This window comes from Centroberyx gerrardi, chromosome 18 (genome assembly GCF_048128805.1).
Source record: "Centroberyx gerrardi isolate f3 chromosome 18, fCenGer3.hap1.cur.20231027, whole genome shotgun sequence".
NCBI classification, from domain to species: Eukaryota; Metazoa; Chordata; class Actinopteri; order Beryciformes; family Berycidae; genus Centroberyx; species Centroberyx gerrardi.
The window spans coordinates 28,281,784-28,293,944 of record NC_136014.1 but is presented as its reverse complement, the minus strand read 5'-3'; the positions used below and the strand labels follow the sequence as shown (position 1 = coordinate 28,293,944).

General features: G+C 44.7%; 2 protein-coding genes across 2 annotated transcripts in view; both read left to right on the top strand.

Annotated features, from left to right (window-relative positions):
- LOC139923362 (serine/threonine-protein kinase PAK 6-like) overlaps positions 1 to 287 on the top strand; it is a 21,109-nt gene extending 20,822 nt beyond the window's left edge. The window contains exon 10 of the mRNA XM_078289915.1: positions 1 to 287. This exon is cut by the window's left edge and continues 1,478 nt beyond it. The gene's annotated coding sequence lies outside the window, so the exon portion shown is untranslated.
- Positions 288 to 4,688: 4,401 nt separating this feature from the next.
- Positions 4,689 to 11,052, top strand: LOC139923363 (myosin-6). Its single transcript, XM_078289805.1, has 2 exons — positions 4,689 to 10,511; positions 10,939 to 11,052. The coding sequence occupies exon 1, from the start codon at positions 4,689 to 4,691 to the stop codon at positions 10,482 to 10,484; it is 5,796 nt and encodes a 1,931-aa protein (XP_078145931.1). The 3' UTR covers positions 10,485 to 10,511; positions 10,939 to 11,052.
- Positions 11,053 to 12,161: the final 1,109 nt, after the last annotated feature.

Sequence of the window (12,161 nt, the reverse complement as noted above, 5' to 3'; positions counted from 1 at the left end):
CGGCTGCATGTAAACGCCCTTAAATAAGACGGAGATATAAAGTTCAAATGATTTTCACAGCGGAGAAACATCTGAATATTTCATAGTGACCCGCCTCCTCTTCCTCTTCAGTCCTTTTGTAAACTAAAGAAGTCGATATATTTTTAATACTTGCACACTTTGTTCAGACAGATAATGTGACTTTGCACATGATGATGATGATGATGATGATGATGATGATGATGATGATGATGTGTTGTTGTTCATATAATAAAACTACTGAAGCGTTTGTAACATGCAGATGTAAATAAAGCCTTGTAAATAAAACTGAAACAGCATTTCAAAATGTCGCGTAGCTTCTTTTAGCTTCTTCCTTTTTGTTCCCTTTTAGATGTGACATTGTTTTTACGGGATGCCAGGACTTTTTTTCTCTCGACTCTGACTCTCGACTCTCTCCGATTCTGACTTTAGAGTTTTTTTCTCAGAATATTATCCCCCCTTCCCCCCAATTGTGGTAAAAAAAAAAAAAATAAAATAATAATAATTCACTGGCCCTAAATACTCTTCTGTACATTTGTGTTATTAGCTAAATCCGGCAGAAAAACAGTATCCAAGGCTCTCTTACAGTAAGGCACTACAAAGTAAAAAGCCTTTATTATTTTTTGGCTAATGTTAAAACTGTTTAAAAGCACCGACGTGTTGCAGCACACAGCTGTGAACAGGTTTATAATCTGTGTTTACAAATCGACTGTGTTTACATCCAGTACACACAGACGATGTTTCCAGTACAAAAAGAAGCTAGGCACCAGAATCCTCCCCAAATATAAAAAACAACTCATAACCACAACACCAGAACTCTTCCAGACAAGGAGTATAATCAAGATCCTCATGTAGACGGTGCTTTTTAAACATTTTAAACACGTGCACGCTCTGCATTAGCCAAGACTTTTATTCTGCCGGAACATGAACTTGTTTTGAGTCTTGGACCAATCAGAGTCTGATGCTGAACGCAGCGGCGAGACGCAACGTTTCCCCGAGTTTAGTCAAAATCAGATCAGTGGAGTCTGAGATTTTGTGCAACACGTGCGAATAAATTATGTAGTTACAGCACCATCAGGTTCTTTACAGCACCATCAGGTTCTTTACAGCACCAGAAGGTTCTTTACAGCACCATCAGGTTCTTTATAGCACCAGAAGGTTCTTTACAGCACCATCAGGTTCTTTACGGCACCAGAAGGTTCTTTACGGCACCAGAAGGTTCTTTACGGCACCAGAAGGTTCTTTATAGCACCAGAAGGTTCTTTACAGCACCATCAGGTTCTTTACAGCACCATCAGGTTCTTTACAGCACCAGAAGGTTCTTTACAGCACCACCAGGTTCTTTACAGCACCATCAGGTTCTTTACAGCACCACCAGGTTCTTTACAGCACCAGAAGGTTCTTTACAGCACCATCAGGTTCTTTACAGCACCAGAAGGTTCTTTACAGCACCATCAGGTTCTTTACAGCACCAGAAGGTTCTTTATAGCACCATCAGGTTCTTTACAGCACCATCAGGTTCTTTACAGCACCAGAAGGTTCTTTATAGCACCAGAAGGTTCTTTATAGCACCATCAGGTTCTTTACAGCACCAGAAGGTTCTTTATAGCACCAGAAGGTTCTTTACAGAACCTTTTCTTTTCTTTTACCATTTTCTTGTACAATACAGAACCGTTTTTGGCTCTTAGTCATGTTCTGTCTCATTCTATTTTAAAAAATTAATAATAATACCTGGTTCTTTTATTTTATATTGTCTTTATTATTTGGAGGAATGATTTGTCGAAGAGAAATCAGCATCACAGGTGATAATCATGTTGAAGCAGTCTGATTAGATATTGATCGTCACTGATAGGTGTTCAGTCAAAGCGGCGTGGGTCAGCTGGTTATAACTTGTGACTCTACTGTCCTGTTTGTCTAAACGCTCCTGTAGTCACCGTCCCATGTGACAAGCCCCACCCACCTGGCACTTTAGTAGGACAAAACAAACATATAGAGTATTTCCAGAAGCCATTTCAAACAGATCTGTTGGAGTCTTCAACAGTGTCAACATGCAGGAGGATATTCTTTATTCTATACACAACGCTAGGAATGTCTGTTGATTTATGCATTTAGACGCCCATTAAGCACATACATGACCATGCAGGGCGGTGGAACACGCACACGCATGTTCCCGTTCTGCCTGAGCTGCCTTCATCATCTGATGGATTTCAGTCGTCTAAACATTTCACTTACTCTCAGCCTGAGAGGCTTAAACCAGAAAAGTTATATAATCCTGTACCTGTTGCAGTTCATTTAATTTAAAATGAGTATGAACTCACTGCAGTCAGTATTTTACATGATGATCTTCTCGTTTATCTGTCAGGACAGTCTGGAGGAAGAGATTCAGTCCTGCAGAAGACATGTGACCAGACACATGAAAATAAATGCATCTTAGACTTCAGTCCAGTTTGTAGTCAGACTTGTTGAATAAAAATGATTTACTTGCAGGAATACAGATAATTTCATGCCCCTGTGGAAAGTGTCAACAGGTGAAACCCAGCGCTCTTTAACAGACTGAACTCAGGAAATCCTGCAGCGCCACTTTAAAGGAGACAAGAGAAAGTCTCTCTTGGTCCGAGAGGAGGATTAAAGTTCATTAGAAAGTGAAGAGAGGCCTTTTGGAGCCAGCATTTTAAAAGTCTTCACCCAAATGGAATGAAAAAGGAATTCAATTTAAGGATTTCCTTTAGACATTTGAACATATCCTACTATAATGTTCTTGACTGTAGATTAATTTGGATTATAATCCTTAAAGGGTTGAACCCAATGGTTCCTCCTACACCAGGTAGTAGGAATTGTTTTGTTTTAAATACTGATTGGTCTATGGGACATTTTAGATGCTATTGAACATATTCATTGTTTCCCAAGAGAAGTTCAGCTCTTTTCATTCCTTTACTGGTAAAAACTGTCTTTCTCTTCCAGATTTATCAGAGGATTAAAGGGACAAAGAGAGCTTGTTAGATTAGCTGGAGGAACACATGAGCGACAGCTGAGGTACTCGGTGATAACGCAAGCGCTATCAGCTGGTATTTTAAGAGCCGGTGGGTTCTGCAGCGCTCCGCTCGCTCAGTTTCTATTAGTAGAGACAGCATCTCTACAGACTGGAGCCCAGCAGCAAGAGGGACAAGTACAATTTCATAAAACTGGATTGAAATTGAATCAGTGGTACTGACAGGACAGGGATCAGGTTAGAGGACAGTGGCTCTCAGCCTGGGGGTCACAAGATCATTTTGGGGAGTTGCGAGATGATTTATGGGATAGGAAAGAAACATATTTCCACTATACAAATTTATTATTCTATTTTTGTTTTTTTCTTATGAGATACTGAACAGTTTTCAGCCTCTCAGGCTCCTCTGATAATTAATCAAAGCTGAAAAGGGAAAATCATCCTTTGGTTGAACTGTTCAGGAGGCATCGCTTCGTTTTAAGGTCACAAGCCAAAAAGACTGAGAACCTGCTCTGGGATAATATGCAACGCCCAGTGCATCTAATATTTCTTCTCTAAATCTTCTCTTTTTCTTCTGCAAGTAATGGAGCTGATGCAGCACTAGTGTCACACAGCCTCCAGTAACAGTCAGGGCCACGGTGTATAATGTCATGCTGTTCATGACAATAATTTATTGGATAGGATATAAAGCATGCAGTGAGGCATGAATGAGGCATGAAACATGAATGAATGTCGGATTTGTGGTTTAGACAATTTTTCAGTGTGCTGGAGAGCAAAAAGCTTCTAGACTGAAATTCTCCCATTACAGCAACAGATACAGTGCAGCAGCTACTGCATCCCTAACTGCCTGTAGCCCTGTTTTAACTCAGATAAGGTGCAGCATTTACATATCAGTTATCAGGTATTTCCTGGTACTTTCCAGCTGTCAAGAGTTTGGGTAAATACTATACCACGAGACGAAGTATCTTCCACATTTGAGGCTGCGTGGATGATAGAAATAATAGCACAGATGGTGGACTTTGAAATGTTTGAAGTGGAGACTTTGAAATCTCTGATAAAAGTGCCATTGTGTTCTATTTGAGGCGGAGGCTGAGTGCAGATGAGTCCGGACTGTCTGCTGTGACGGTGCTGGAGGAGGTGTTGGTGTCGTCTCTCTGTCAGCAGCTGCGGCATGCAGCCGGACACAGATAAAAAGAAAAAATACTTCAGTCAGACAACGCTATGGATGTCTGTTTCCTTTTCAAGTTATATTTTTGAAATGTTTTGTATGAAACTGCCCCGTGTGTATGATACACAGTAAATGGTGGATAAAAATGGAGCAAATCCTGTGAAGTGTGTACAGTAGAGACTGAGCACACTGTGGATACATGGAGAGGTGTCTGGAATCCCTATCAAGAGGGTAAAAGGAGGGAGATAAGCAGCGAAATGCTACTTTCCCTAAAATGGACACTGACAGCAAAAGGTCCTGAAACTGCCCTCATGGTGCTTGTACATCTTGGGACAAATTTAGTTTTGTATTTTTTTTCCCCCAGCAGCTATCTCCTAATTTGGTCCACAGGCAGGCTTTATAAACCGCTGCCTGCAGTGAAGAGCTGTGCAGTTCTACATCAGAGTCCCCAGGAAAAAGATCTGCACTCTCTCTTCAGCTGATTCTCCCTCTGTCTGTGGATTTCCACCCTCAACCATGGGTGACGCTCTGATGGCCGAGTTTGGGAAGGCTGCTTCTTACCTGAGGAAGTCAGATAAGGAGCGCCTGGAGGCCCAAACCAGGGCTTTTGACATCAAAACTGAGTGCTTTGTTGTCGATGACAAGGTGGAATATGTCAAGGGACAGATCCAAAGCAAGGAGGGAGGGAAGGCAACTGTCAAGAAGGAGGACGGAACGACGGTGACTGTGAAGGAGTCAGACGTTCATCCCCAGAACCCGCCAAAATTCGATAAAATTGAAGACATGGCGATGTTCACTTTCCTCCACGAGCCCGCCGTGCTGTTTAACCTCAAAGAGCGTTACGCCGCATGGATGATCTACACCTACTCTGGGCTCTTCTGTGTGACAGTGAACCCCTACAAGTGGCTTCCTGTCTATGATGCTGAGGTGGTGGCGGCCTACAGGGGGAAGAAGAGAACCGAGGCCCCCCCCCATATCTTCTCCATCTCAGATAACGCCTACCAGTACATGCTCACTGACAGGGAGAACCAGTCTGTTCTCATCACCGGAGAATCCGGAGCTGGGAAGACAGTCAACACCAAGAGAGTCATCCAGTACTTTGCCAGCATTGCTGCGGTTGGTGGAGCCAAGAGAGATACCAGCAAGGGAACACTGGAGGATCAAATCATCCAGGCAAACCCTGCCCTGGAGGCCTTTGGTAATGCCAAAACACTGAGGAATGACAACTCATCCCGTTTTGGAAAATTCATCCGAATTCACTTCGGAACCAGTGGCAAGCTGTCGTCTGCTGACATTGAGACTTACCTGCTGGAGAAGTCACGTGTGACCTTTCAGCTCAAGTCTGAGAGGAATTACCACATCTTCTTCCAGATCTTGTCCAATCAGAAGCCAGAGCTGCTGGACATGCTGTTGATTACCAACAACCCATATGACTACTCTTACATCTCCCAAGGAGAGGTAACAGTACAATCCATCAACGACTCAGAGGAACTGATGGCCACTGACAGCGCCTTCGACGTGCTTGGCTTCACTCAAGACGAAAAGATGGGAATCTATAAGCTGACCGGTGCCATTATGCACTATGGCAACATGAAGTTTAAGCAGAAGCAGCGTGAGGAGCAAGCTGAGCCTGACGGAACGGAGGCTGCTGATAAGTCAGCTTACCTGATGGGGCTGAACTCTGCAGACCTCATCAAAGGGCTGTGCCATCCCAGAGTCAAGGTAGGAAATGAATATGTCACCAAAGGCCAGGGTGTAGACCAAGTCTACTACTCCCTTGGTGCTCTGGCTAAGTCAGTGTATGAAAAGATGTTCAACTGGATGGTGGTGAGAATCAACCAGTCCCTTGACACTAAACAGCATCGCCAGTACTTCATAGGAGTGCTGGACATTGCTGGATTTGAGATCTTTGATTTCAACACTTTCGAGCAGCTGTGCATTAACTTCACCAATGAGAAACTGCAACAGTTTTTCAACCATCACATGTTTGTTCTGGAGCAAGAGGAATACAAAAAAGAGGGCATTGACTGGGAGTTCATTGACTTTGGGATGGACTTGCAAGCTTGTATTGACCTCATTGAGAAGCCACTGGGGATCATGTCTATTCTGGAGGAAGAGTGCATGTTCCCCAAGGCCAGTGACCAGACCTTCAAGTCCAAGCTCTATGACAATCATCTGGGCAAGAACAAAATGTTTGAGAAGCCCAGGGCTGCAAAGGGGAAAGCAGAGGCACATTTTGCCCTGGTCCACTATGCTGGCACAGTTGACTACAACATTTCCGGCTGGCTGGTGAAAAACAAGGACCCACTGAATGAAACAGTGGTTGGGCTTTACCAGAAATCCTCCCTTAAGTTCCTCAGTCAGCTCTTTTTAACCTATGCAGGGGCTGATGGTGATAAAGGTGGCAAAGGGGCCAAGAAGAAAGGCTCCTCCTTCCAGACAGTGTCTGCACTTCACAGGGAAAATCTTAACAAGCTGATGACCAACCTGAAGACCACCCACCCCCACTTTGTCCGTTGTCTGATTCCAAATGAGCGCAAAACTCCAGGCATCATGGACAACTGCCTTGTGATGCACCAGCTACGCTGTAACGGTGTGCTGGAAGGCATCAGAATCTGCAGAAAGGGTTTCCCCAACAGGGTTCTCTATGGAGACTTCAAACAACGATACAGAATTCTGAATGCCTCTGCCATTCCTGAGGGACAGTTTATTGACTGCAAGAAAAGTGCTGAAAAGCTGCTGGGATCCCTGGACATCGACCACACACAGTACAGGTTCGGCCACACTAAGGTGTTCTTCAAAGCAGGCTTGCTGGGAACGTTGGAGGAGATGCGAGATGAGCAACTCTCTCGCATCATCACCAGGATCCAAGCTAATGCCAGAGCAATCCTCATGAGAGCTGAGTTTGCTAAGCTAGTGGAACGCAGAGATGCCCTAATTCTTATCCAGTGGAACCTTCGCTCCTTCCTGGGTGTTAAGAACTGGCCCTGGATGAAGTTGTTCTTCAAGATCAAGCCCCTGCTGAAGAGCGCTGAGTCGGAGAAGGAGATGGCCAATATGAAGGACGAGTTCAACAAGTTGAAGGAAGCCCTGGAGAAATCTGAAGTGAGACGAAAGGAACTAGAGGAGAAAATGGTGACTCTTCTCCAAGAGAAGAATGATCTGAATCTGCAAATTCAGTCTGAGCAGGATACATTAACAGATGCTGAAGAACGCTGCGAACAACTTATTAAGAGCAAGATTCAACTGGAAGCCAAGTTGAAAGAGATGACAGAAAGAATGGAGGATGAAGAGGAGATGAATGCAGATCTTACAGCTAAGAAACGAAAGCTGGAAGATGAGTGTTCCGAGTTAAAGAAAGATATAGATGACCTTGAGCTAACATTGGCCAAGGTTGAAAAGGAGAAACACGCTACAGAGAACAAGGTGAAAAATCTCACTGAGGAGATGGCTTCTCAGGATGAGAACATCATGAAGCTAACCAAAGAGAAGAAAGCACTGCAGGAGGCTCATCAGCAGACACTGGATGACCTTCAGAGTGAAGAAGACAAAGCCAACACCTTGACCAAAGCCAAAGTGAAGCTCGAGCAACAGGTGGACGATCTGGAGGGCTCCTTGGAGCAAGAGAAGAAAGTCAGGATGGACCTTGAGCGCTCAAAGAGGAAGCTTGAGGGAGACCTAAAACTGACTCAAGAAAGTCTGATGGACTTAGAAAACGACAATCAGCAGCTGGAGGAGAAACTCAAGAAGAAAGATTTTGAGATCGCCCACATGAACGGAAGGATAGAAGATGAGCAGATAACATCAGTTCAGCTCCAAAAGAAGTTGAAAGAAAACCAGGCAAGAATTGAGGAGCTTGAGGAGGAGCTGGATGCCGAGCGTGCGGCCCGGGCTAAAGTAGAGAAGCAGCGCTCTGATCTTTCCCGAGAGCTGGAGGACATTAGTGAGCGCCTGGAGGAAGCTGGTGGCGTCACATCAACCCAGGTGGAGCTCAATAAGAAGAGAGATGCTGAATTCCAGAAGCTGCGCAGGGAGCTGGAGGAATCCACCCTCCAACACGAGGCTACTGCTGCCTCTCTGAGGAAGAAGCATGCTGACAGTGTGGCTGAACTGGGTGAACAGATTGATAACCTGCAGCGTGTCAAACAAAAGCTGGAGAAGGAAAAGAGTGAGCTGAAGCTGGAGCTGGATGACTTGTCATCTAATATGGAGAGTGTGGTGAAGGCTAAGTCAAACATTGAGAAGATGTGTCGTTCAATGGAAGACAACATGAACGAGTACAAGAGTAAATATGAGGAGGCTCAACGAACCATCAATGACTTCACTACCCAGAGGGCCAAGCTGCTCACTGAAAATGGAGAGCTTGGACGTCAGCTGGAGGAGAAGGAGTGTCTGGTATCACAGCTGACCAGAGGGAAGAGCTCGTACACCCAGCAGCTGGAAGACTTACGCAGACAGCTGGAAGAGGAAGTCAAGGCAAAGAATGCCCTGGCCCATGCTGTGCAATCTGCCCGTCACGACTGTGATCTGCTCAGAGAGCAGTTTGAAGAGGAGCTGGAGGCCAAGGCCGAGCTGCAGAGAGCACTGTCCAAAGCCAACACTGAGGTCTCAACATGGAGGACAAAGTATGAAACTGATGGAATCCAGAGAACAGAGGAGCTGGAAGAAGCAAAGAAGAAGCTGGTCCAGAGGCTGCAGGAGGCAGAGGAGGCCATCGAGACTGTGAATGCAAAGTGTTCTTCCCTTGAGAAGACCAAGCACCGTCTCCAAAATGAGATTGAGGACCTGATGTTGGACCTCGAAAGATCCAATGCAGCATCTGCAGTTCTGGACAAAAAGCAAAGATCCTTTGACAAAGTCATGGCAGAGTGGAAGCAAAAGTATGAGGAGTCACAATGTGAACTGGAGGCCTCTCAGAAGGAAACTAGGTCTCTGAGCACTGAGCTCTTCAAACTGAAGAATGCCTATGAGGAGTCCTTGGATCAACTTGAAACCATGAAGAGAGAGAACAAGAACCTCCAAGAAGAAATCTCTGACCTCACTGACCAACTTGGTGAGGGTGGCAAGAGTGCTCATGAACTGGAGAAACTTCGGAAGCAGCTGGAGCAAGAAAAGGGCGAGCTCCAGTCAGCACTGGAGGAGGCAGAAGGTTCCCTGGAGCATGAAGAGAGCAAGATCCTCCGAGCCCAGCTGGAGTTCAACCAAGTGAAGGCCGACATGGAGCGGAAGCTGGCTGAGAAAGACGAGGAAATGGAGCAGGCCAAGAGAAACTACCAACGAATGGTTGAGTCCCTTCAGTCCTCTTTAGAATCTGAGACCAGGAGCCGCAATGAGGCCCTGAGAGTCAAGAAGAAGATGGACGGTGACCTCAATGAGATGGAGATACAGCTCAGCCAAGCCAACAGGCAGGCAGCGGATGCCCAGAAACAGCTCAAGAGCCTCCAGGCATTCCTGAAAGATGCTCAGTTGCAGCTGGACGACGCGTCACATGGGAACGATGACCTGAGAGAGAACATCGCTCTGCTGGAACGCCGAAACAATCTGATCCAGGCCGAGCTGGAGGAAGTGAGGGCCGCACTCGAGCAGACAGAACGAGGTCGGAAGTTGGCCGAACAGGAGCTGACTGACGCAACAGAGCGCATGCAGCTGCTGCACTCCCAGAACACCAGCCTCATCAATCAGAAGAAGAAGCATGAGGCAGACCTTCTCCATCTGCAGAGTGAGATGGAGGAAGCCATACAAGAGAACCGCAATGCTGAGGAGAAGGCTAAGAAGGCCATTACAGATGCAGCCATGATGGCTGAGGAGCTGAAGAAGGAGCAGGACACCAGTGCCCATCTGGAGCGCATGAAGAAGAACATGGAGCAGACCATCAAAGACTTGCAGCACCGCCTGGATGAGGCTGAGCAGATAGCCATGAAGGGCGGCAAGAAGCAGCTTCAGAAAATGGAGGGACGCATTAAGGAGCTGGAGAATGAGCTGGAGGCAGAGCAGAAGAGGGGAACGGAGTCCATCAAAGGGGTGCGCAAGTACGAACGGCGCATCAAAGAGCTCACCTACCAGACGGACGAAGACCGCAAGAACATGGCTCGCCTCCAGGACCTGGCGGATAAGCTGCAGCTGAAGGTCAAGTCCTACAAGCGCGTGGCTGAGGAGGCTGAGGAGGCGGCTAACACCAACATGGCCAAGTTCCGCAAGCTGCAGCACGAGTTAGAGGAGGCTGAGGAGAGAGCCGACATCGCCGAGTCTCAGGTGAACAAGCTGAGGGCGAAGACCAGGGATGGACCCTCCAAGAAGAGCCTGGACGAGTGAGGAGATCCCAGAGCAACAACATCGCAGGTGAGTTCAAATAACAATCATTCTGGCATGAGGCACTGTAGAACATAGTATCACTCATCTCATAGGCCCAGTGCTATAAAATTCAAAACGGTTTTCAGGAAGGAAGATAAGGAGGGAATCCTGATTTTCTCACATGACTTTTTGAAATTATATAGTAGGGTTTTAACAGAAAATAAAAAACCCAACGTGAAATGGTTTTTACTCACCAGCAGTGATGGGTTTATGTATCACAGAATACAGTCAATTTATCCAAATTTATCCAAAGGTGGTGTAAAGTGCTGTTTCTAAACTGTGAGTATTTATGCAGTTTAGTGCCAAGCTTATTTGTAACTTCTTTGCTGATAATTTAGTTAAAGCTGCCATGTGCCTCTCTTCCTTGTTTTGGGTTGACATGTCCATCATTCTGTGAATCTGTTTTGATTGACAGGTGTTCCAGTGCCTCGGTGTTTGGAGGGATGCTTGTTACCATGGCAACAAAACATAACCAAAGCTGGTGTGGCCGAGCATGTGGCCAAAACCAAACTAATAGCAACAGCAAAAAAGCATTGGATATTTTGTCATTATTATTATTATCATTATTATTCCAGATTATCAGTAATTTAAAGTTGGGACTCTGAATGTTAGCTCACTAAAGCATCACTCTACCTGCTGCTCCGTCAAACCGGCTCTGAAATTCAAAAGCCAATCAAATTATTCTTTTCAAGCTATTTTGTCTGTTACATAAATCCACTGAAGAGACCGATCCCTGCCCAACCTTCAGAAAAGCTGCTTTTCAAAAACCAACCTGGCTAAAAGTGTTAAAATAAAAGTATTTAATTATGAAGTTCTGAGAAAGTGTTTAGACATATTACAGCAGTAACAGTCAAGAAGGCATTCTTTACTGTGACTGAGAGTAAGATGATGATGCAAGTAAATGATTATTAAATTATCCTTCCTCAGCAAAAACACAAGATAAATACAACACAAAGTCCTTTCATATTTAAATAGGTCCTGTAAGAGCTGATAAAAAATGTTAATTTCAAAGTGTAACAAAATGGTTGGTGCAGGTTGAAAACTGAATGTAAGGATGAAACACTGGAACATGATGCTTTTGGTTTGATTTGCAGATAGTCTCTTGTTTTCATGTTAGCTGAACTTTCAAAATTGATAATGTTTAGAAATGCCTTCAATCTGATATTTTTAATTTAATCCTTCAGACAAAGAACCATTCAAAATTTTCTTACGGAGGGATAAATTCATATTCCATTTTCTAAAAACTGTTAGATTGAGTGTCATGTACAGTCATAGTAAAAGACAGAGGTGGGGACTCGAGTCACGTGACTTGGACTCGAGTCACAGTTTGAATTACTTGAGACTTGACTTGCTGCATGAAGAGAAGACTTGAGACTTGACTTGACTTGGGTTCTGGTGACTTGGGACTTGACTCTGACTTGTACTTTGATGACTTGAAAAGGTTTCTAAAGTCTTGACTTGAGATCTTGTGTTTGTGTAAATGACTTAGATTGAAAGTGATGAGATTTGTTTCGGCAGACGACTGAATTTAAATTCTGTTTTCTAAATTTGTATGGAATGATTGAATTTATTGAAGTTGAAACTTATTATAGAAATCAAACTCATGATGCTCTTACCAAGTTTTTATCCTATTAAAAC

What these genes read in the sequence shown, in the direction of transcription:
- LOC139923363 (XM_078289805.1), top strand. Translation starts at nt 4,689, where the DNA reads ATGGGTGACGCTCTGATGGCCGAGTTTGGGAAGGCTGCTTCTTACCTG.